The 24913-nt window shown below is 41.5% G+C and overlaps 1 protein-coding gene across 1 annotated transcript in view; it reads left to right on the top strand.

Annotated features, from left to right (window-relative positions):
* Positions 1-240: 240 nt before the first annotated feature.
* Positions 241-24913, top strand: part of CDH16 (cadherin 16) — a 65174-nt gene continuing 40501 nt past the window's right edge. Inside the window, exons 1-6 of the mRNA XM_034788492.1 lie at positions 241-269; positions 9851-9908; positions 13743-13841; positions 17420-17560; positions 19550-19688; positions 23107-23265. Coding sequence (XP_034644383.1) covers positions 241-269; positions 9851-9908; positions 13743-13841; positions 17420-17560; positions 19550-19688; positions 23107-23265 — 625 coding nt within the window. The remainder of the gene's footprint in view (positions 270-9850; positions 9909-13742; positions 13842-17419; positions 17561-19549; positions 19689-23106; positions 23266-24913) is intronic.

Raw genomic sequence — 24913 nt, 5'->3', positions numbered from 1 at the left:
TCAATGACAAGACTCCCGTGGTTTTATGGGAGTTTAAGAGAAGGTTGTTTTCTAAAAATCCCATGAATTCCCAAAATACTAACAGATTTGTGATGAACAATTTCATACCCAACTTTTGGAAAATGAGCTGTAAATTAAATGCGCAGTTAACCTCTAGGGATCCTGGTTAGTGATTGGTACATTTTTAATTATAAAGTAAATAATTAACCACCAGGCCTTTATTATTTCATTCTCAATGTTATGTTCTGCCCTTCAAGCAGCATGATGAGGTAAGGAGCACTTTCCTTTTATCAAGAAAAGCATGGAATAGGTTAGCTTTTTCATCCTCCTGCGAAGATTAAGAGCTAGATTGTGAACTCTTTACTCTCGCTGGTCCCACTGAAGGGATGTGTGTCCCCCACTTGCCAAGGGTAAGGCAGTCGCACATCTGGCCTTCTGAAAGTGACCCCTAAAGCTAGCAGTTTTGCCTGGATGTTAGGTTCTGAAGCTTCTTGTTTTGCAAATATGCTTAGAAACATGCTAACAAAGTATTAAAGTGAGGGATGTGATGGCGAGCAAATGTCAAAACAGAAAAAAACCTGCTGACAATTTTTGGAAGGGGTGGAAACTTTGTGTCTATTGTAAAGGTTACTATTCTGGGCATAAACTTCAGATCTTTCTTGGGTAAAGGTTTTGAACATTTACTATATTAACCAACCAATACTGTTAGTTTGATTTTAATGATTTGATAAGTGTGTGTGTGTGTTAGGGTTTTAGTTTTGCGCTAGATGTGATTCATCAAGGTGGCAAACTAATCAGAAATCAAAGCTAAGGTTATTTAAATAAAAAAATAATCACATTTGTTTTAACTGGAATTTTTCTTTTAATGACTTCTGTCAGAGCTTTGGGTATAAAACCAGGGCAAAATGTTTTATCACAATGCTAAGGGAAGCCATGTTGGGGGTAAAAAAAAGAGTAAACACAAAAATGGTGAAATTAGACAACTATGCTGAGAGCATGTTAGAAATTTAAGGGGAAACATACATTAAAAAAAGCCAGGGGCTAAATCTTGGGACGTGCTGAGCCCCTGCAACTCTGATTGGAGTCAATAGCAGTCAGGGGCGCTCAGCAGCTCTCAGGATTTGACCAAATGCAAGGGCAAACCAGTCCACAGTCCCTTGCCTGAGTAACCTGACTGAGCACTGCGTAACCATGGGCGGAGGGAGGGGGAGAGTGACAACAGACATGGTCTGTGGGGGCTAGGACAGCCTGAGGCTTCCATGCAGGGAATGGACTCAAGTGTCCATGCAGCAATCAGCCCTCTGGCTTCACCCCAGCCCCAGAGATATTGTTTCATGGACAGGGAAGGAACAAGTGGACCAATAGGCTGTAGAATAGCCCTCGGAAGGCAATCAGTCAGGGGTATAAGACCACCCCAGACTCCCCTGTTCCCAACACCATATTCAAAAATACAGAGCCTTGGTCCCAGTCCAGGGCAGAGGTTACTTTTTCCTGCTAACCCAAGGAGCAGAGTCAGCGGGCTTGGATACACATGGAGCTGCTTGGGTTGGGGACAGGAAATAAAAGGGTCGCTTGCATTAACGCCTTGCCCTTGAGCTACTCCCAGCAGGCACTGGTCCCCCTTGCCCCACCCTCATGCACCCACTGAAGGATTCGTCAGTCTGGAGTGCAGCTGCTTTATGCAGTTATAAGGAGCTTATCTATCCCTTACTGCTGCATAAGCCAGGGTCTGGATTTAGCTCAGACAAAAGATGGGGGCTTTGACTGAGAGTAAGCAAATGAGGGGGCTCTATGTTGCCAGAATAATTGTTTTCTTCACAGCGTCATGCATTGCGGGAGGTTTTCTATACTGCGTATTTCAAAAGGCCCCTTAAGAAACAACAAGCTATTTTTAATTCACTGACTGCAAGACTCATTTTCCAAACAGGCAAGATAGAGGTGTAACTAAGACTCAAAGGGTTACTAACATCTATTTCAGGGAACAAATTCCAGATCAGGTTTGTAAACCTTTGTGATGAAGTTTAGGCATCTTCCTAGACACTACCTTTAATTCATCTTTAGGGGTTGTGAGGAAAGCTGTCAAAACCGTACAAACATCTTCAACGTTTTACATGACACTGAATGTGGCTTGTTAGGGTCACTTGGTGCATAATGGACTAAGTAGATGTAGAGCATTTTAATTTTCCTGTTTCTTTCAGCTTTAGATTTTTCTACAAGGATGAACAAGAAAGAGCTCAGCTGAAAAACCCTAATATTACTTACTATTTTAACATCACTATCTGGGCAGCGACAGGGAAAGGAATAACCTTTTTATTTCAAAATGTATGCCCCTACCCTGCAGCTCCTTACTCCTGTGAGCAATGAGATTACTTGCATAAGCATTAAAGTAATTGGCCAAACCTGCTTCTAGTAAAACCAGGTAAATCAGTGGATTTAGGTCCTGATCTTGGAAAGACAAAAACATGCTTAACCTCATGCACTGTATCAGTGGGACTACGCACTCAGTATGAAGTTAAACATGTTTAAATTTTTGCAGGATTGGGGCTGTACTCATGCTGTGCAATGGGGTAACCAAAAGCAGAATTTAGCCTAGTAAGACTGTTTGTGTAAGTCACTCCTGTGACTATTTGGTATGTTTGCAGGACCAAGCACTATATTTTGAACTGGAATAAAACCAAAATCTATAGGCATCAGTCTGGGGAAAGTCTGAACAAGGCTAGAATACTTCAGTTTATATCCCTGTCCTGCTTCACCAAATTGCTGCTTTTATTTTTACCCAATCCTTTTTTATGGGGGTGTGGAAAGGGGAGGATTTATCAGGTACACATCACCAGGACAAGGAGGAACTTTAATTAATCTATACAAAATTAAACATGGTTTCTCAGAATGTTCACTGCAAATATAGTTCTGCATGGTACATTTAGTTAAAAATCATTAAGAAATGGTTACATCATCAACTCAGCAAATGAATGTAATGGGAGACTGAACTTTACAAAGGAGAACTAGGCCATGATTCAGCATTAGGGGAGTCAGGGTTGCCAACTCTCCCTCTTTTATCATGAGTCTGGCAATACATGGGGTTTTCCTTCAAGGCCCAACTCCTGGAGACAAGTGATTTGTGTGACACTCAGCTTTCTAGGCCTCATGGATGCAGAGAAAAGCATGAAAATGTGACTTGAATTAACCCCAAAAGGCACACAAAACACCACCACCATCACTCTGCACGTCACTCAGACATACTAAATAAATCGATTTAAATCTCATAATATTTTGGTTCCTGACTCATAATTTTTGAACATTTGGGGTTGGCAATACTGAGGATTTTTGCAATAATTAGTAGAAAGTGTCCATTTTCACTCAAAGAGAAAATAAACTCAGTTAAAAAAAAATAGATAAATTCACGGAGAATAAGTCCATCAATGGCTATTAGCTAGGATGGGCAGGGATGGTGGCTAGCCTCTGATTGCCAGAAGCTGGAAATGCGCAACAAGGAATGGATCACTTGACAATTCCCTGTTCTGTTCATTCCTTCTGGGGCACCTGGCATTGGCCACTGTCGGAAGACAGGATACTGGGCTAGATGGACCTTTGGTCTGACCCAGTATTGCCATTCTTAAACTCACTGCTGTTTTGAATTACACCAGAGTAAATCAAGAGTGACTCTGTTGACTTTAGAGTAGAATTTGGTCTAAATTTTTTCCACTTACACCCAAATCTTCCTTTATTAACTCTTCACAGTGATTCAGTACATTATGAAGTGTACCATTCATTCTATACCCATCAGTTGCTCCTCATTAGGAGAGAGGACAACCTATGGTAGACCTAAATTGGATCTTAGGGCATCGCCAAGGTCTAACTGGAGAGATGGTTATGCTTTGACCCACTGCCATTTAGAAAAAGAAAGGAAAGAAAAGCTTGACAGAGCTGCAGTACATCACACACTCTTTCCCTATTTTGAGGTCTGGGTTTTGCTTTCATTTATGTAAATTGACAGATATTAAATTATGAAGATCTTAGAGATTTTACAGTATAAAATCATCCCATATCATTTAGAATTTTGTCACGTGCATGTGCCCTCACCTCTAGGGTAGCCCCTCACGCCTGGGCACCATGTTTCAGGGAACTTCGTTTCTTGTACTCCCCATCAGTGGGCACTTCCTTGGCTGTTATGGCCAGTCCCAACCACTGTCTTCTTCTCACTCCCTCTGTAGGAGTTCTGTAGCTCAACCCTCTGGCCAAGTCACACAACAGTTTACTCCCCATCTGGAGTAACAAAAAAGATCCAACTTAAAGTCCAAATCAAATGCTCAGACTAATAATTCTTCTGCCCTTCTCAGGTAGTACTGAAGTCTGGGCTCCTCCACACCTTCTCCTGCAGAGCCTCTCTTATCTTGCTTCTTCCCCAGCTGCTTCCTTTTTCCAGGGACTCCTGCAGTTTGCCTTTGATGATCTCCCCACTTCATTTAGGGCCTATCACAGACATTCCCACAGGAGCCTACTCTGCTCCCTGTGAGTCTCTCTCTCCTTTGGCTGGCCCTGTGGGTGACAGCCTGACTATCTCAGGCTCTGCCCAGAGGGGAAACTTCCTTCTAGGTTCTTCCTGAGCTCCCATCTCTGTTTAAACCGTGCTCACCCTGCTTCAACACCACTGACTGGGGTCAGCCTTTCTAATTAAGCACCATTACACCCAGCTGGGACCACTAATTAGCTCTTATTTTGCCAGCTCACAAGTGAGGGATAGCTGCTAAATCAGGGGTAGGCAAACTTTTTGGCTTGAGGGAATAGAAATTGTATGGCGGGCCATGAATGCTCACAAAATTGGGATTGGGGTGTGGGCTAGGGATGAGGAGTTTGGGGTGTAGGAGGGATGCTCTAGGCTGGGACCGAGGGGTTCAGAGGGTGGGAGGGGGATCAGGGCTGGGGCAGGGGGTTGGGGCATGGGGGCAGGCTCTGGGAACCCTCAGGTTTACCTCAAGCGGCTCCCGGAAGCAGTGGCATGTCCTTTCTTGGGCTCCTATGCGGAGGCGCGGCCAGGCGGCTCTGCACACTGCTCCATCTGCAAGCTACCGCCTCTGCAGCTCCCATTGGAGCACATAGGAGATGGAGCGGGCCCATGCTGCGGCTTCCAGGAGCTGTGTGATGTGGCCTGACCCTGCCCCCCAGCCAGAGCGGGGCTGCATGGTGCAGCCCCGGACCCAGTGCCCAGGCCGGAGCGGGGCCAAGCCACGTAGTGCGGTCCCAGACCCAGCACCCCGGCTGGAGCGCCGGAGTGGAACCGAGCTGCTGGTGTGGCTTGAGGGCTGGCTTAAAACAGTTTGCAGGCTGGATCCAGCCCGCGGGCCGTAGTTTGCGCACCCCTGTGCTAAATCATGGGCAAAGCTGAGCCCAGCTTGCCTCAAAGGGCCAGCCAGCCATGATGGGGACCAATGATTAACAAATAAAGTGGGTAAAATCCTGGCCTCTTTGTAGCCAGTGAGTGTTTTGCCATTGATTTCAATGGGGCCAGAACATCACCCAATGATCCTATATTTTCCTTGCAGTCCCAGATGTAATAAAACCTGATTGTGCATTCCTTGCAGGATTGGGTCTATTCAATCTCAAAGCCCTTTTTAGAGTGTGTGTGTGGGGAGGGGGGACGAAAATAAGGAAAGAGATGAACTTATGAATAGGAAGCATCTGATACGTCTTCTTGCTCTGTGTTTTGGGCAAGAATGTTTTGACAGATGCATGCACCCAAACAGAGCAATTAAGAAAATGAACCCAGCAAAGATTTGTTGATTAGTTTTGTTGCAACAGTCTTGAATATTTGAATGATCTAAATATGAAACTATGTTTCTATGTCTGGTAGGCAATAAACAACAACAAAAACTACTGTAAAGCTCTTGGCTTTATTTGATTAAAAATAGAAACTGAGGCCCCAATCCTGCAAAGATGTACCATATGCACTGCTTAACTTTACTCACATGAATAGTCCCACTGAATTCAACAGCCCTATGCATGTGAGTAAAGTTACGTCTAAGTGTTTGCAGGACCAGGACATACCAAGCTACCACTTACTGAACAGCCAACATATCCAAACTAAAATTAACATGCAGAAGAATTTAATTTGACCTGATCCTGCAAACACTTACACAGGTGCTTAACTTTACTCATATAAGAGTCAATGGCACTTAAATTAAAGCATGTGAGTTAGGGTTTTGCTGGATTAGTGCCCTCATGATTAATTTTGTTATCAGCTTGTTCTTTCTCTTTTAGCATTACTCTTCTCAGTGTTCAATCCAATATTCCTTCCCTGATAAATAATAGATTTAAAGGCATCAGGAAACAAAGATAGAATAGTATCGGAGGGGTAGCCGTGTTAGTCTGGATCTGTAAAAAAACAACAGAGAGTCCTGTGGCACCTTTAAGACTAACAGATGTATTGGAGCATAAGCTTTTGTGGGTGAATACCCACTTCATCAGATGTATCACCTTGCATCCGATGAAGTGGGCATTCACCCATGAAAGCTTATGCTCCAATACATCTGTTAGTCTTAAAGGTGACAAAAGACTCTCTGTTGCTTTTTAAGGATAGAATAATAACTTACTACGTCCAGTACACGTATAAAAACAGAAGAAATGAAAATGATTCATCTGCTGTTTGGTTTGTTGCCCTATACCCTGGGAACTGTCAACTATTTTAAAATATTGTACATCAGGGATACAAATACACCAAGTTTCTCCCACTGAACCTAACAGCAAATCATAACTGGCTTTTGAAGAATCAATTTTTTCCCATTTTATTCCCTTTTAATAAACTTAAACATTTCTGTTAAGCCCAAATGTCCTCTTCTCTCTTGGAATGCTCTAATAGTGGATTTATTTGTGGGTAAGAAATGGATTTGTTATTCATAAATATTTTGTTATTTTAATATTTGATATTTCTAACACGTGTAGAATAAAAACAACTTGGTTACACCCTGCAACCCCTTTATCTGTCTTGGAGGTAACTGAGAATTGGGCTCAATCTGTCCAATTTGTGTCCACAGTACCATCACTTAATCTAACTTAAGGGCTATTATGCTATAACATCAGAGGGGTAGCCGTGTTAGTCTGGATTTGTAAAAAGCAACAGACAGTCCTGTAGCACCTTTAAGACTTAGTCTTTAAGACTTAGTCTTAAAGGTGCTTCAGGGCTCTCTGTTGCTTTATGCTATAACAATCTTTCACATTAGCATTCCAATACGGTATTTCTGTTTAGCAGAATTCAAGGTTTAGAACATTGAAAACATTAACATGGAATCTTTACATTCGATTGAAATTCTCACCCTTGAAAGGAGGCAAAACTTTTTAGAAACCATAAATAAGAGCTTAGAAATCCTGGCAATGTTGTTTGTTTGTTTTGGTATTGGTTTGGTTTTTTGTCTTTGTTTTGGTCTTCTGCTTAATTTTTGCCTGAAGGATCTGAAAGTAAATTAATGTGAGACATGAGCAATGTATTTAAGGCAGGTTGAGCTTGTGTGAACCAGTATTTTCCTGGCATAGTATTAACTAGAACCTAGCATAGTAAGAGGCCTACTACCAGCTCAAGTTATTTGGACTCAGGGAGAGAGAAAATAAGAATACTGTAGGATTATGTTAAAGGTGACCTACAGAAGAAAAAATATATTTGTGCCTCTTTTTGATTATTTATGTTGCATAAAAAAAGCTTGAAAGTTTTTTTTTTAAATTCTATTTTGTGTTTTTTCATTACAAACATCAGGAATATTAAGTTTTGGTTTTTGTTTATCTACTACTTAACTCCTTGGACTTGAGTAGGAGCTTTCTCAATTGTGCATTGAAGGAGAAGAGAATCTTTAACAAAGAGAGCTTTCCTCCCAAGTGTTTGCAAGAAATTCGAGTTAAACAGGTGTTAATAAAACTAAATAAACAAATTTTAAACAGCCTCACTAAAAATCCCTTCTTCTGTTAAATTGCTCAGGTTTCAGTCTTGTTATAGTATATAGTTATAATCCAACGAGTTCTCCAGTCATACAAGTAGCATTCCAGCAAAGTCAGGGAATCAAGACCTATTTCTGCTGTGAAAAGCAAAGAAGAAAAAAGTGCTTTAAGAACTCCTTTCAAGTCTTCTTTAAATAACAGAAAGAAGCAACAAGGGCACAACTATATTTTACCCTCTTTGTAGGTCCTTTAAAATACATCGACACATAAAACAACAATAAACCACAAGGCCAAAATTCCGTTGTTTTAAGTGACAAAAAAAAAAAAAGGGCTACAGCTCTCCAAGTTTAAGAGCTTTCTAGCAAGACACTTCCTTTACAATGGTTTGTCTTGGGGTATCAAACCATTGTGTTGCTCTTCTGATGATCCATTCTTTGGCTGAACCTCACCAGAACAAAAAAGTGTTGCAGACATCAAACTTATTTTAAGTAGTTAAAGAAACAAAGATCTTTCAGTGAAGCTTGGAGTAATCAGAAGTATAGGGGCCAGATGGTCAGCACATCCAGTGGTCAGGGCACTGGACTGGGGCAGGAGTTCTGTTCCTGGTTTTGCTACTGACCTGTTGGGTGATCTGGGGTGAGTCACTTCACTTCACTGTTTGCCCTCCCACCCTTCATCATCTCACCTATTTTTACTGCAGCATCTTCCGGGCAGGAATTATCTCCTGCTATGTATTTGTGCTGTACCTAGCATCAGGGCTTAACTTGTGCTGAGCAGGGCCGGCTCCAGGCACCAGCCTGGCAAGCAGGTGTTTGGGGAGGCCGCTCGGGAGAGGGGCGGCACGTCCAGCTATTCAGCGGCAATTCGGTGGATGGTCTCTCACTCCCACTCGGAGCGAAGGACCTTTCGCCGAATTGCCGCCGCAGATCACGATCGCGGCTTTTTTTTTTTTGGCTGCCTGGGTTTTTTGGTTGCCCAGGCAAACCTTGGAGCTGGCCCTGGTGCTGAGGCTTCCCTGTGCTCAGCCCTGGCCCCTCTTTTCATGCTAGGCACAGCCCCAGTACTTCTTCTGTCAGTGGCATTTAGTAAGGCATGCAATTCTACATTGCATGCAAGGCGTGACCTTGCACATATGGCGAGTGCAAGGTCATGTGATGCGGAGGATGCCATTTTGTTTCGCTTAAACCCTGGCACCTCTTTCTTTACAAATTAAGCATTACCTAACACAACAGGCCTCCTTGGATTTGGGCCTCTCAGCACTGCAAAAATAATAGCAGCAGCAGCAACAGAACCTGCTATGATGCCACTGACTGAAATCTGACTCGGGTCAGCACAGATTGAAAGTCATTATTAACTGAATGAAATAGGTTTGGTGGTCTCAAAAGGTGTCAGCATCACAAAAGTCACTGTCACAAGTGTAATGCTTGTTGGCAGTGCCAGAGGGAAGGCTAAGGACTACCCTCTTTCCTGTAGGGGGGGTCCATGCAGGGCCAGGCTGAGATGCATTGACAATAATGTGTGGGGAGTTTGCTTTAATTCTGCTAGCTCAGAAACTCTTCTGTGGTTAGATGTAAAGCTTTGTACTCCTGTCCTATCAACATGCATTCAAACATTTAATGGATAATCGTAGATAGATTTAATACATAACTTCAAAAATGGGGGTGACCAGCTGTATCATGTAGCACCTTCTGCCAGTTCTACATTAGATGGTATGCAGTCTACATATTTCCTGGTCAGGACCTGTATATTTCTAGGTCCCTGACTTTATTTCAAACGGGCTCAGATATGTATTATAACCATGTTTCACCATATAAATTTTATCTTGCTATGTGATTTCAGAGGCAAAACAGAGAATTTAATTCGGGGAGGGGGGAATATTGTTTCTTAAGTGAATTCCAACTCATGTGAGGTTTCTTTCATTTAACTTTAGGGTGTCTAAATGCATGTTTCCTGTCTGGCTACTGATTATCTACTCTTCCGTTATTCAAGTGAGTGATATATTTTACACATATCATGTTTGTATTGCATCTTAGGTTTCTATGAACATACATGCATTGCTTATGTTAATAACTTTACTATGGTACATGCTACAAGACTCCATATACTAAATAAGCTAGAAGTCAGACAATAAAAGGCCCTTATAACAGAATGAACATAAACTTAGGGTGACCAGATGTCCCATTTTTAAAGGGACAGTCCCGTTTTTTGGGACTTTTTCTTATATAGGCACCTATTACGCCCCACCCCGTCCCGTTTTTTCACAGTTGCTATCTGGTCACCCTACGTAAACTAGTACAATATTCTATCATAAAGTATCAGATATAGTTCTTGAGAACAAAGAGGAAAACAATATTAAACTCCAAAATTGACATTATATATATATCAATTAAATAAAACAACAACTTTTAGCTTTAAGAACAATTTTGTAATTCCCCACCCATCCACTCCCCATTGTTTCTAAACTCCTATGATGCAAAGTGCAGGGTAAATTTCTCATGCCATAAATCTGGCCTGTGCCTTTTAATAAGAGAAGAAACAGAAATTAGATTCTTTATTACCGGGTCTAGAGACATTTTTGGCTCGGCAACATCTATTGGGGTTGATTCTGACCTTGCTTACCAATGTAAGGCCCCAGTTCAGCAAAGTCCTTAAGCATATGACTAACTTTAAGCACACGAGTTGTCCCACATGACTAGTCCCCCTACTCATGTGCGTAAAGTTAAACACATGCTTAAGAATCTTGCTGAATGAGGTCTCAGTCAGGAGCTACCCCACTCAGTCGAGTTTACACTGAGGTAAGTTAGATCAGATGAAGTGTGCAGGGCCTGATTCTTCACTGTCATGCACCCAGTGAAGCCATTGTACAAAGTGGGTGTAAAAAGCTACCAAATCAGAAATATTGCACTCGGGTGTAAATGGCTACATGTAACCCACACATTTCCTGGGTGAGGTGCTCTGTCCCATCTAGTGGCACTGAGACCACTTAGAGAGAGAAAGAGATTAATGAGTCTGCTCTACAGCCTTAGCTATCGGCCATACGGCTTTTAGCTCATGCAGTAGAGGCTCATTCATTTAGTTCCAGGGTCCCAAGTTTGATCCCGCCCACCAACAACTGGGGTCTGTTGGTATTACATACACAAGATGCAATGCAGCAGAAGATAGGGCCCAGAGAGTCTAATTCTGGATATGCAGCAGTATCTTAAAAAAAAAAAAAGTCCTAATTGTGAAGCCTACCTAAGACGTCTTCCAATACAACTCTTATCCACACCTACAAATGCTGAAGCCAGAGCTCCCCATCATGGCCACATTTACCAACTGATCCATACTCATGAAGTTGGGTATGGCTGGGTGAATGGTTTGGGAAGGATTAAAATCCAGTCTCCCCAGAGCAGGGTGAGTTCTAAGCAATAGCAAACTGAACACAAACTTCCATGAATTTGGGGTTAGCAACCATAATGTTACAGTGCTGTGTTGTGATGTGATGTTGTTTGGTCCATGATATTGTGACACAAATCCCCCCATATTACTGGCTCAGAAGAACCCTCAGCTTTGCAAACACAATTAGTGGAGCATGGGAAGAAGTTTGATTTGAACCTATTCCTGAAGCATATTGTGAACTCTCACAGGTGTATACACCATGAGCAGAGGAGCTAAATATGATTATGAATGCTCTGAACACAATAAATCCATAATGCATTTGACCAAGATGCACTTACTAATGCATCTGTTTTATACTTAGGTAGAAAGAGAACAGGTTGATAAGGGCAATGACCCAACAAGAGTAGAAAAGTATGGACACAAGTACGAAACACTGCTGGAGGTTAATGATGTAGAGTTTATACAGGTTAAAATAAATCTCTCTTACACATACACCTAAACACTGACAAAACATATTCTCTCTCTCTCTCTCTCTCTCACACACACACACACACACACACACACACAAACACGCACTTCCAATGGAAGAATATTTACTTCATTGACATCTCTTGATGTTAGGTATTGATATCTAGACATTAGTACCAAAGAGACACATACTTGGTGAGATCTCCCCATTTCTAGTTATTAGTACTCTTGTATTCAGTGGGAAATGTTCTGTGTGTTTGTGAATGGTTATAAGAGTGGTCCCTGCCTATTCAAGGCTTTCTTTCCCTATTCAAGGCTTTCTTTTGTTATATATTACTGTTCTGTGAATCATTTGTACCTTTCTGGATTTTTTTGTAACACATTCACCATCCATTAGAGTAGCATTGTACATTATAATACAATTCTCTGAGGTTCAAGATTTGGCTATATCTATTATGTCTCTGTATTAGAATAATGAGCAATAATAGTGTAGCTTCCTTTCTCAGTTGCTATTGCATATATAATTTGTTAACTCTAGTTATCAAATAAATAAAATGTGTTACTTGTGATTTCAGTTTCTATAGGATGGCATATGCTCTATGTACAGCAGGGGTCGGCAACATTTGGCACGCAGCTCGCCAGGGTAAGCACCCTGGCGGGCCGGGCCAGTTTATTTACCTGCTGACACGGCAGGTTCGGCCGATCGCGGCCCCCACTCACCACAGTTCGCCGTCCCAGGCCAATGGGGGCAGCGGGAAGCGGCGCGGGCGAGGGATGTGCTGGCTGCGGCTTCCCGCCACCCCCATTGGCCCGGGACAGCGAACCGCTGCCACTGGGGGACGTGATCGGCCGAACCTGCCGTGTCAGCAGGTAAATAAACTGGCCCGGCCTGCCAGGGAGCTTACCCTGGCGAGCCGCGTGCCAAATGTTGCCGACCCCTGATGTACACACACATTACAAAACACACATATGGACCCAATTTCACAGAGACATTTTATACTGAAGACACTACTACACCAGTACTGAGAAACAGTGCGATGCATAGCAAGGAGTTCTGATGACATCATATTAACTAAACAGACTGAGCAAGGTGTGTTTATAGCCATATCCAGAGTTTTCCTGTTTTACATTTTATATAAGAAGGAATCCATAAAGTCTATAAAATACAACAAAGGAAAAGTAGTGTATAAGGCTACTCTGACATCAGTCAATCTAGGCATTGTATTCATCATCATGATAGCTGACAGCTCTGACAAAGAAGAGGTCTTCAAAACATTTATTGTGGTATATTGAGGACTGTGTTGCAATTGCAAGCTATCACTTTAAGGGCAGGGGAGAGGGAAGAGGAGCTGTTTCTGGTTCTGTTGTCAGGCTAGGGAGCTAGGATCATAGTGACCAAAAGCTAATACTAAAAGGTGTTGAGAGCGCGCAGCTCCACTGATTTCAATGGAAGTTGTGGGCACTCAGCACCTTTCAAAATCAGGTCCTATATGAGGACCTACTACTTTATCCTATTTGCTGCTAGAAACAGGTTGAACCTTGGCTGAGACTAGCTGTTCTGTGTCAGGCTGCTGACAGTGACTGTAAAGGAAGATGGATATGTAATAGGATGGTCTATTTAGTTTGTTAACTCATAGCAAAATGATTGCCATTTCCATATCAGCTCCACATCTCTTATCTGAGCAGAGACGGATTAGAGTAACACCTTACAGGTGTTACAGGTGCATACAGTAAATGCATATACATTTACTCTCACTAGGAAAAGTCTGAGGACACTGAACCCCATACTAATCTCTTTACACTGGTGTAGATCCAGAGTAACTCCACTAACTTCTATGGAGTCACATTGGTGTCAATGAGATCAGAATCTGGGCCATGAACTTGAAGCAAGGGACATGTTGCCAGGAAAAAAATTAAATTAAGAAATATTTTAATTTGCTTTTGACAAAACTAAGAGGTTAAATCCTCTTCCACAGGTTTTCCCAGTGTTGTCTGCAATATATCCCACCAACAGTGAAGAATACATTGAGGTACCTGAAAATTATGGTGGTTCATTCCCTCTGTATCTGAAGAAGGTAGGAATTTAAATACTGTTTCATACAACCAACAAGGTGACAAAAGGTAAAATACCTTAGACTTCAGCTAAAGACCTAATCAAGATTTCAGTGGCCTGATCCTCATCTTCACTGGTGTAAATCTGGAGTATCTCCACCAAAATTAATGGAGTCATGCCAGGGCAAAACTGGCATGATGGAGAGGAGAGTCAGACTATGACTCTCTATCAATGGGCCGTTGTATAATAGGACCTTTTTGCTATATATAAAAAAGTCAATTTAACTCTTTGTTTTCTGTCTGCTTTCTAATCCCTAGTAGCTCTCTTCCATCCTCAAAGTGCTAGTATCCAGGAAACACAGGAACCAGCTGTTGTCATCATATAAAAATATATTGAATTGAATACATTTGGTTTTGGCAATCTGTTTTTTGCTCCATAGTGATTAACTATTTCAGCCATGTCTTGTGTTAGTGACGTGGTTTGAAGTTGGGAGTTCAATGTGAACAATAAAAGGGAAAGATTCGATTGATCTTAATTTGCCTAAAGAGCTGAGAACTCAATAATTGAAATTTTCTATTTTTTGTTGTTAATTTTATGGGAAAAAATGGTTGAAATTTCCCATGGAAATGTCTGAATTTTTAGGAACAAATAAAAAACTGAAAACATTTCAACTAAAAAACAAGGGGTTGAAAGCTGAAAATTTTGATTTGAAAATGCTTCTGGACTACATACTGGTAGTTTTAGTCCAGGTGCCTCATGATCTCATTCTCCGCTCTGGGCTGGGGTCCCTAGACACACTATGTCTCCCATAATGCACCATAGTCTTGCCTCTTCTTGAACCACAACCAGCTGAATATCATAGGATTTCTTGGCCATGGTGCATCACAGGAAATGTTTGTCTGGAGAACCCAGTCCGTAGAGAAAGATGAGGGCATGAGGGTCCGAAACGAAAACTCCATAAGGCACCTCACTGGCATTTCCAATAGAAATTTTTCAATTTATACCCCAAATGTTTCAGTTTTCTATGGCCCATATCCTTAATCTTCACAGAAATATGGAACAGATCCAGTCTATCTTAGGTTTTACACTAGTATCCATTTAAGTGTGGTCTTTCCATAATGTTTGATGAAAATAAAAAATGCTGATCCGAATCTGTAAGTAAACACCATTTACTGTAGTCACTCAGGTTAAATGTGTATTTTAAATAGTCCCATGCCATATAGATATTCTTCTGATTAATAGATTCCAAAAAGTCATTCCCTAGAAATGGGGAAAAGGTAAAACTGTATAAGAAAATAAAAGCTAAGTAATTTTAACACAAAAGTCAGAGAGCACATTACTGAAACAAAACAGGATCAATAACTATCACTGATAGTTGCATTTTTTTTAATTCATAACAACTTGTTTGAATTCAATAATTGATCTCTGTTAGAATAGCAAGTAAAACGTCATTTTCTTTCATAGTCACAAGCACCATCTGCCATTTAATAAGTGTTTTCTGTAACTCAGTCTGTACTTAAATTGACTTCAAGCAGATCACTGCCATTTTATGGCTGCTGTTCTCTGCACCACCAACTCGGATGCTTTAAGGTCAGCTTTGATAGTCAGTAAAGTTAAAGCCAGTATCAGCACAAAAATATGGGTATTTCCAGGCCTGAGTCTTTGGTGTCAGAACTACTTTGTCGATAGTAACAGCAGTATCACTTTCCAGAGCTGGTACCTTCTAAGTGCATGGGCACATGGATTGGTGCCAGGGACAGAGACATTTTTTAAAATAAAAATATTAAGGGCCATATTTTCAGAGGGCCTGAAAAAATAAGCCTTGCATGTGCAACATGTAATGGTCACGGGAGTCTCTGAGTGTACAACTGTCCAGTTGTGTGTGAAGTATCAGAGGGGTAGCCGTGTTAGTCTGGATCTGTAAAAGCAGCAAAGAGTCCTGTGGCACCTTATAGACTAACAGACTGTTAGTCTATAAGGTGCCACAGGACTCTTTGCTGCTTTTACAGTTCCAGACTAACACGGCTACCCCTCTGATACTTCACACACAACTGGACAGTTGTACACTCAGAGAGTCCCGTGACCATTACATGTTGCACATGCAAGGCTTATTTTTTCAGGCCCTCTGAAAATATGGCCCTTAATATTTTTATTTTAAAAAATGTCTCTGTCCCTGGCACCAATCCATGTGCCCATGCACTTAGAAGGTACCAGCTCTGGAAAGTGATACTGCTGTTACTATCGACAAAGTAGTTCTGACACCAAAGACTCAGGCCTGGAAATACCCATATTTTTGTGCTGATACTGGCTTTAACTTTACTGACTATCAAAGCTGACCTTAAAGCATCCGAGTTGGTGGTGCAGANATCTGTAAAAGCAGCAAAGAGTCCTGTGGCACCTTATAGACTAACAAACTGTTAGTCTATAAGGTGCCACAGGACTCTTTGCTGCTTTTACAGTTGTGTGTGGAAATTCAAGTTTTATGCACTCAAATGGATATACCTGCAAATATTTGTAGGCATATTTTTGAAGACTGAAAATCTGCCCCTCAATTTTTAATCAGAATAATTAGAGAATAATAAACTCAGTATCTTATTGTGTGTCAAGATGCCTCGTCCTTGAAAATAACTTACAAAATGTACTTGTTCTTGAAGCGTTCGCGCTAATCCTGAATTTCCTACTTAGGCGAAATGTCCACTAAAGTCACTGGATGTTTTGCCTGAGTAAGTACAGAAAGAATGGGCCCTTAATGACTGGATACCACTCTGTGTTTGTCTGTCTATTGTGCTTGCTTGTACCTTTAAATTTTAAGCCCTGCATTTTGAGATCTAGGCTGAAAAGTGCTATACAAGAGCTAAGTATTATTGTTCTTCTTGAGACAGAGGTTTACTTATTTGACACAGATCAGCTGTTGCAAAGTGCCATGTGCACTTGCAGCTCTATATAAAGAATAAGAATTTGTATAGTAACAGAACAGGAGCCAAAAAGCAAAAGAAATTAGAAACAAATATTAATTTAAAACTATGCAACTGTTTAACATCGTCAGCCAGAATCCCCATCTGACTAGTATGACTTTGCAAATGAGGATTGCTCTGGGTCCATGGTGGGAAAGGCCATTCCTGGATACATGTCAAGTGTTGGGCCACATAAGAAGAGCGGAGCCTCCTTCATTTGCATCATTCCCCAGTATGCCTCTCTGCCCTCCCACTTGCTGGCTCACCACAGCCTCCCGTTTTGAAAGTGGAACCTGGGGATTCAAACCTCTCCCAGAGACAAATGTCACTTCCAGATGACAATACTCTCCAGGTATCCAGTGGTAAAAGACCTCCCCATCTTCTGTCTACTCCACAGATGTGTTGTGCTGTTTGGGCCACGCCTAGTGGTGATCTCACATTAGTATCCATGGAATCTGAGCATGAACCAAGAAGAATTAATGGCCCTTGGTGGCCAGCTATTACAAATGGCAGGCATTGCGCTTTGAGCATTAGTAGCTGTGAAGCCCCAAATGGTAAATAAGATGCATCTATTAGGAGTAAAATGTTTTCTCCTCTTTTGCTTTGCACTAACATACTCCCTTAATCACCTGATTTCCAACTTCAGATAAACAACACGCTCAATGGTGAGGCTGACATTCAGTTGGCTGGAAATGAAGAAGGCCTATTTGGAATAGATCCAGAGTCTGGCATTCTCTACGTCACTAGACCCCTGGACCGGGAGAAACAAGCTTTCTACACTCTTCAGGTATGGCACACACCGATGGCACAAGCCCCATCTCATCTCACTGCCCTACTACACCCCCCTCCCGCAGCTGTCTAATGCCATTGTCATTTGTTCTGTTGGAAGTAAATATTGCCAGAGACCAAAAGGAAAAAACTCAAGGACCAACTCCTAAGACCTTCCCTCAGTTTTTATTCAGTCCTTACACTGGCAAACTCCCATGGAAATCAACAGAAGCTATGGGTGCTCTCAGCTCCTCTGAAATCATTTCGGCCATTCATTTAGGTGCCTAAATTTGAATTTAATAACTAATGGCCCTGGGCTTTGGGGCGGAGACTGTGTCCGCCTTGTTTTTGACTCCATGGAGGTCTGTCACTGTTCTTTGAATCCAAGGTTTACAGACTAAATGCATTAGATCTAGTCTGCTCCAGTTGATTCAGCATTTACACAAAGTAAAGCTTATGTACAGAGTCCTGTTTACACGCTGAGCCTTACAAAACTGCATTAGTGCACTGTGCATTAATACTCTGATTACTGGCACAATGAGTTTACTTTGTACCACCTTTTACAGCAGCTTGGGCCAGATCTGGAGGTTTACTGAGCACCTATTGAGAACCGACAACTTCCACTGAATTCTACAGGAGTTACAGTAGCTCAGTACCATATCTAGACTTTCCTAAGAAACCATCTGGACTGCTTCCAGCTGGTTCTTCTTGGCCCAATCCCCTTCTCTCTAACATGTGCTCTGCTCTTAAAGGCGCAGTACCTACTCCTAACACGAGTTTCTATTTATCCTTCTTCAGATTTATTATAAGTATCTAACATCCCTCACTGCTGTTCTAATGCTCTCAACCCTGATCTAGAAACCTCCTCCCAGTGTGGCTGATGCATAAGCCTGTTTTCTGTAGGGCAGAGAATGTACTTTTTCCCACGCATGGATTTGGTGATGTTTTTGTGTATTTGTGACAAACTGAAGTTAGACAATCATGTCAATAGACTGCCCAGCAGTAAAAGAGCTGGGCTGTTTTCTGCATATGAAATGGGAATGCCATTTAAATACAGATATCGGGTTGTCTGTCCACACAACCTTCTTTCTGGACAACCCATGGGGCAAGATTGTGGCTAGCCCTGTCTGGGTGCAGAAGAGGGTGCAAGAAACTCCCTCCCATTGTTCACCTGGTCAGGAACAACCACAGTCCCCTAACTTATGCTAGTGCTGAGGGGCTGTTAGCACTAGTGACTGTGGTGCAAAATACCCTGAAAGGCCTGGGAGTGTGGAGTGAAGGCAAGGCTATTCTCCCATACCCCTTCTGCACTGGCTGGGGACCTAAGTGAACAGAAGAGCAGTGTATTCTGCATCCTCACAAAAAGAAGTACAGGAGCTGTCTCTGATCAACCTCTCCCCACAGCCACCAGAGGCATATTACCTATGTCAGCACTGAGGCCAGGTGAGGCCTGAGCCAGAGGTCACCATTCTTTATCATATAAACCTATATATTATGTTTTGTTTCTTTCTGCTGCATTTTGAGTATTGCCCTCTACTGGATAGAATGAGAACTGGTCTGAGAGTCATAGATCCCTTACTGCTAATAGCTAATGGTGATTCTCCATCAGTTCAAGGGCTAGTAGCCTGTTCCTTCAGTGCAGGAGGATTTGGGTCCATTCCCCACTTTTGCAGTGAAGTTAGAGATGGCCACAATGAGCAGCACATTTGTCACTAAGAAATCATAGCTGGCTGGTGTATACACAGGGTATATTAATCTTACTGTCATGTGACAACAGTAAAGAATCACAACTTTCTTCTAACACTGAATAAGGAACTTTAAATAAAATAGCATTATCCCTAACCCTAGTCTAGTTTTCCACTGCTTCTGCCTAGAACCTTCCTCAGCACCCCTCCCTCTTGGCTTCTCGTTATAGATTTACAGAAACAGTACACATACCCTCACACTAACCTTAAAAGGCAGCATGTGCAAATGAGTACTATTGAAATACATGTTCTTTTAAAATCAGGTGACTGTAAAAGATGAAGACAAGCAGCTGGTTTTTAACCCTGTAACCATAACAATAGCAGTAAAAGATGAAAATGACAACATGCCAGTCTTGACCGAGGATACGTTCTCTGGAATTCTTAGCAAAGGGACAAAGCAAGGTAACAGTGACTCCCTGACTCCTTTCTATAAAGATCTATTTCATTTTTACTTGCCTCCGCCCCTTGACTCATGCCAAGGTTTTTATACAATGTGTATGCTAATCTTGGCACATTTGATGAAATGTTCCATTTTTAAGACCATCCATCCATTTATATAAATTGTATCATGTTTATATTAGAAACAACTCAGAGATTATCTGCTCTCTGAGGACGAGTGGGCTAGAGGGAAAATGAACAAGTACAAAATGGCTTCCCTCCTCAGAGATAACCATAACCATACGTGTGGATGTGAGAAGCTGAGTGCCTTTCTCTTTGGGATTAGCACATTCTTTTCATTTGTCATTTGGCTGCTATATATGCAGTAAACAAGAGAGAAAATATAGAAACCATGTGATTGCTTGTTCCATAGCCTTTTGCACAGTACAAAGCTTCCCGATCACTGATGCTCAGTAGTGAAATGTCAGGGAGGAGATAAGCAGGCTAAAAGGAGCCTATCTTAGAAGCTAGACTGTTCTATCATTAGTTTTATAGATAAAATTCACAACATATTTTTAAACAACAAACATTATTGCCTAGCTGAGCCTAAAGTCATAAAGAGAATGTTTTTAAAATGGAACCCAAGGTAATTTCAGGGCTTTCCTACAGGAAGTCAGAAAGTTTGACATGGTTAAACCATCAAATCAATCTGCCTGTGCATCTAAGTCCTCATGTCAACAAAGACATTTGAATGTGATCTAGGCTATCAAACACAGAGAAAGGTTTCCTGAAAATTTACTCCCTCCAAAGTCAGGCACCTCAGTGAAATGAGGTATCTTCCAACTGATATGTCATGATGGCATGAGATAACAAGGGGCTGAACTAGATGACTTCTTGAAGTCCCTTCTAGCCCTAAATTTCTATGATTCTATGACACAGGGGCCAAACTCAGCTCTCATAGACACTAGTGCAACCCCCCCTTGGCTCAGCATCTCCACTGAGTACATGCAAGTTGCTCTGGGACATCTCCTGAGCTGTGATATCTTGTGGTAGATGCTGAGGTACTTTGCACTTACAGCCTCTCAGCTGATGATCTCAACATGCTTCACAAACATTAAACCTCACAATGCCCCTGTGGAAAAGCTGAGTGAAACCAAGGCACAGTGGGTAAGTGTCTCAAATTGGGCACCTTGAACTGAGGTATCCAACATTAGTGGACACTTCTGAACACTTAGGCCTAAATTGCTCACCCAGTACCATAGAGAGGCCAAGATCAGAAAAGATGTGTAAGGTGAGTTCCCTTACACTAACAGACTCCCTTAGCACTACCTACATCCACTCTAACAAGGCCAAAGAGGTCTAAGTAGGGGTAATCCCCCACCCTATTTTAACTTACACTTCTGGCTCCTCTACATAAGGATGAGTCTTGAGAAGATTAAAAAAAAATAAATCACATTTTAAGCTTCAAGTGGTGACAGGGCAAGTTGTATTTTAATGTTAGCCGGTTGAGGTGAACCCCAAAGGGGGAGTTTAATGGGTTGCTTCTATCTGCTAATGTGTGTTAAAACACATCTTATCCTATCTACAGTAAAGTTTTAAAACATGTTAGCAAGCACCCTTTTAAAAACACTGCTCGTCCTTGCCCAGCATACCCTAAGAGGGTCTAGGTTAAACACTGAGTTGGTTCTCCACTGACTTCACCCCCTGCAAAGTGAAAGCGAAGGAGGTGTAAAAAGCTCCCATCTAAGAAAGGTAGCATTTTATGCTAATACAGGTGTCAGTCAGGACAGCAGGTAAGAGGCCGTGGTATTTACACTACTGAAAATCAGCTGTAGCTCCACTGAACTCCACTGGCTTATATTGCTGTAAAGCAGGTGTAAATAAAGGAGAATAAGGCCCTTAATTAATAATACAATTTCTTTATCTGAAATCTGTAGTTGCCTTAAGTGTGACAGCTTCCTCAATGCATTCATTTGGGTTGCTTTGGTTGTGCTGCTTTGTATCATATCCCAGGAGGGGGTTCTTGACAACAGCATTCTTTGTATTGTAGAATGTTATAAAAAGTTTGGAGTGCATTTCCATATGATTGCGAGAGCCATGGAAGCAATCTCATGCTGCAGTAACAGGTTTCACAGTGTGAAGACTAAATGAGTTTTAATGGGTACTTGTCATTTGCTACAATTTGTCACAAAAACTGAGGACTGAGGAAAACAGGCAGAGAACTATATTACTGCAATCTGAATGCGTTACTGGCATTTAACCTAACAGCATTTTCCTGATTCTATTTTCCAATTTGTATTAGTCCAACTGTTAACCCTTATGCGACCATAGTTTCCCCCACTACACGGTAACAGGAACATAGCAGAAGTATTGAGTCTGATGGTTCGTACCCTCATCCCCGGGAATGATCCTTAAAGACATTATTGGACCATCATTATGGCTTATCCAGGAAGGAAGGGAACTAGGTCAGTGGGCAGGTGCTTGGGACTCTGTCAATGTCTGTCTGTGTTTGTTAACCCGCCAAATGACTGTGATGACAGTGTGACATCAGCACTTTATGAATACTGATTGTATAATCCATGAACCAATTCCTGCTCTCCACTCTCTGTCTTACCCCACTTACACAAGGGGTAAAACCAGGGCAGAACTTGGCTCTACTCTGACCATGTCTTAAAAACAGTCAGCTCTGGTGTTCTTGAATCAGGCCTCAAAAATATGAGATGGTCTTAAAAATCATGAGATTAAAAATAAAATAATAATAAATAATAATTCTGGGTGGGGGTGGAGGGGGTTATATTTGCCTTCCGGTTTCTGAGCCTTTAGGGTGCACTTAGGTCACATTTTCAAACTTGTTGCTGCCACCATGCATGCTAGACATTTACTTTTTCCCAGCTGAGAGCCTCACTTGATCAAATGCTTCCAGGGGTCGGTGCTTTAAGAAAAACACCAACTACAGTGAGGGCTGGAAACACGGAACCTGTAAAAGGGGGATCATAAGGAATGTTGTGAGGTTTAACTCATTGGTTGTACAGGACTCCAAGTGCCTTGCATAGAAGGTACTACATAACTGCAAAGCATTTATTATTCCAGATCATGTATGGTAGCCATCTGAAGGATCCATGGAATTTAAAATCTTAATTGATGTAAGTTTACAAAAGAAACTAGTATACTAGCATGACTACACAAAGGGAGGTTAAATAAAGCAACTGAGGGGAAGTTACACACACTATACTTACGCTGTCACCTTCACATGGAAAAAAAACCCCACATATAAAATGCCTATAGTCACAACACAGTTAAATTGATTCTAGATAGGAAGAGTCAAGTTAAGGAAGGAGAATTGAAATTCTGTGGCAGAAAGCATTTTTCATGTTGAATTAAAATGTTTTTTTAGATAAACCATTTTGCCACCAAACCCAATCTGTGATCTTTCTAAATCCAGGAACGTCTTTCATGCGGGTCAGTGCTATTGACTTGGATGACCCTTCCACACCAAATGCTGATCTACGGTATAAAATCCTCACTCAGACTCCAAGCCAACCCTTAGAGAACATGTTCCAGGTAGATTCAAGGACAGGGGCTATTTCATTATCTGCAGAAGGTAAGATAACGCTGGGTTGCTTTGTCCTTTGTATTGAAGTGTCTGAATACTTCTGATCTTAAGGTTGAAGGGCCTGAGGTCAGTTGCCTCCTTTTGTGTGCATACCCGGGGAAAGCAAGCAGGCACTCCTTTTGAGAGCTGGCACCTATATTGTTTATGTACCAATAGACTGGAAAGCCTCATTGCATATGCAAGTCTATTTCACATGTAACTCACTCTGCTGATAAGGCTTCTGGATAGTCAAATTTCTACACAATGGAAAAGTAACAGAGTGCAATATCCACTCCATGACGAAACTCCTTGTTAAATTTTTATATATTACATTTCCAAGAGCTTCTCATACCTTTGACAAAATAGGGAAGCCCCTTCCAAGAGTCTCCACCAGGACTCTGATTCAGATTTTTAAATCATCTAAATAGTGCCAATCTAATCCCATCACATTACTCATTTTAGTATCACTTCATCATAACCTCCAAGTTGAGTAAATTGTCTACTATCCTGGATGGAGTCCCTGCTCTTGGTTTCCCGTTGCCTTTCGACTGTGCCACCAGGCTACCCAGTTATATTGCTGTACTGTAGGAAACTATTTAATCACACAGATTTCTACCTGGTTTGTGATTAAAATCCTTTCTGCATGGAACCAGGTTTTATTTTGTACTAGATTTTTCTGAAACTGCAGATTATAAAATACAGCTGAGCACTTAAACATTGTTACCCTTGTAAAATACAGCCAGATGCTTTGTATACACCCACATACTGCATGGCCGGTAATGACAGGCTGTAGTCGTGGTTTTGTAGTGCAATGAACGGTCCTTTAGAAATTCACTTTGTGCACATACCAGCAGTCGTTGTGAACTGGATGAAAGAGGCTACAAAGACTAAGCCCATGTGAATGTAACAGTCAGAAAAATCAGGAAAGTGCAGCTAAATTAAGTCAATACAAATGGAGAGGGGATTAAATCAATCTTTACAGCTTTTTTAAACCCATAATTCGATTCATGGCACAAATTGTGCCTAACCTATTAATTGATATCAATGGGGAGTGGAGAACCAAATGGCTTAAGAGAAAAATAACTCTTGTAAAAAGCCTAGAAGAAAATAGAATAATATTAAATGTTGGCAAAGAGAAGTCCTTACTAGGTTAAATGTCTGCTGCTCCCCCACAACAGAATACCCAGCTTTAGAGTTTTTTCATCCCATGCTACAACAGCTGAAGAAGGAATCTTCTTGTGTGGGTTTCAATGGATATTACTCTTAGCAGGTCCTGTTGGCTTAGACTTTCCTTTCTTTTCTAACTGCCATGTGTTGTAGAATATTGTCTAACCAAAGAGACTATTTCCATTATTTTAATTAAAGTATGAAGATGGGTTATTATAGAGTAAAATTCCCTCTAAAATACAGGAATAAATAGAGCAGCAAGTAGAAAATAACAAAAACAAGAAAGAGATAGTGGGGCCAGATTTACAGAGGTCTGCATGAGAAAAGATACAATTGTTTCAACAGCACGTACAAATGTTTGTGTTACACTACATCATAATTGCTTCTGAAGCTACAGGAGCTGGTCGTTTGTGCATGGCGTTACTGCAGCAGTGCAGTGAATGCACACAATTTAGGTGTGCAAATGCAAGACCTAGGTCTGAAAACCAGG

This window comes from Trachemys scripta, chromosome 13, assembly GCF_013100865.1.
Source record: "Trachemys scripta elegans isolate TJP31775 chromosome 13, CAS_Tse_1.0, whole genome shotgun sequence".
Lineage (NCBI taxonomy): Eukaryota > Metazoa > Chordata > Testudines > Emydidae > Trachemys > Trachemys scripta.
Note: the sequence above shows the minus strand (reverse complement) of the source record. Positions and strands in the feature narration are given on the sequence as shown.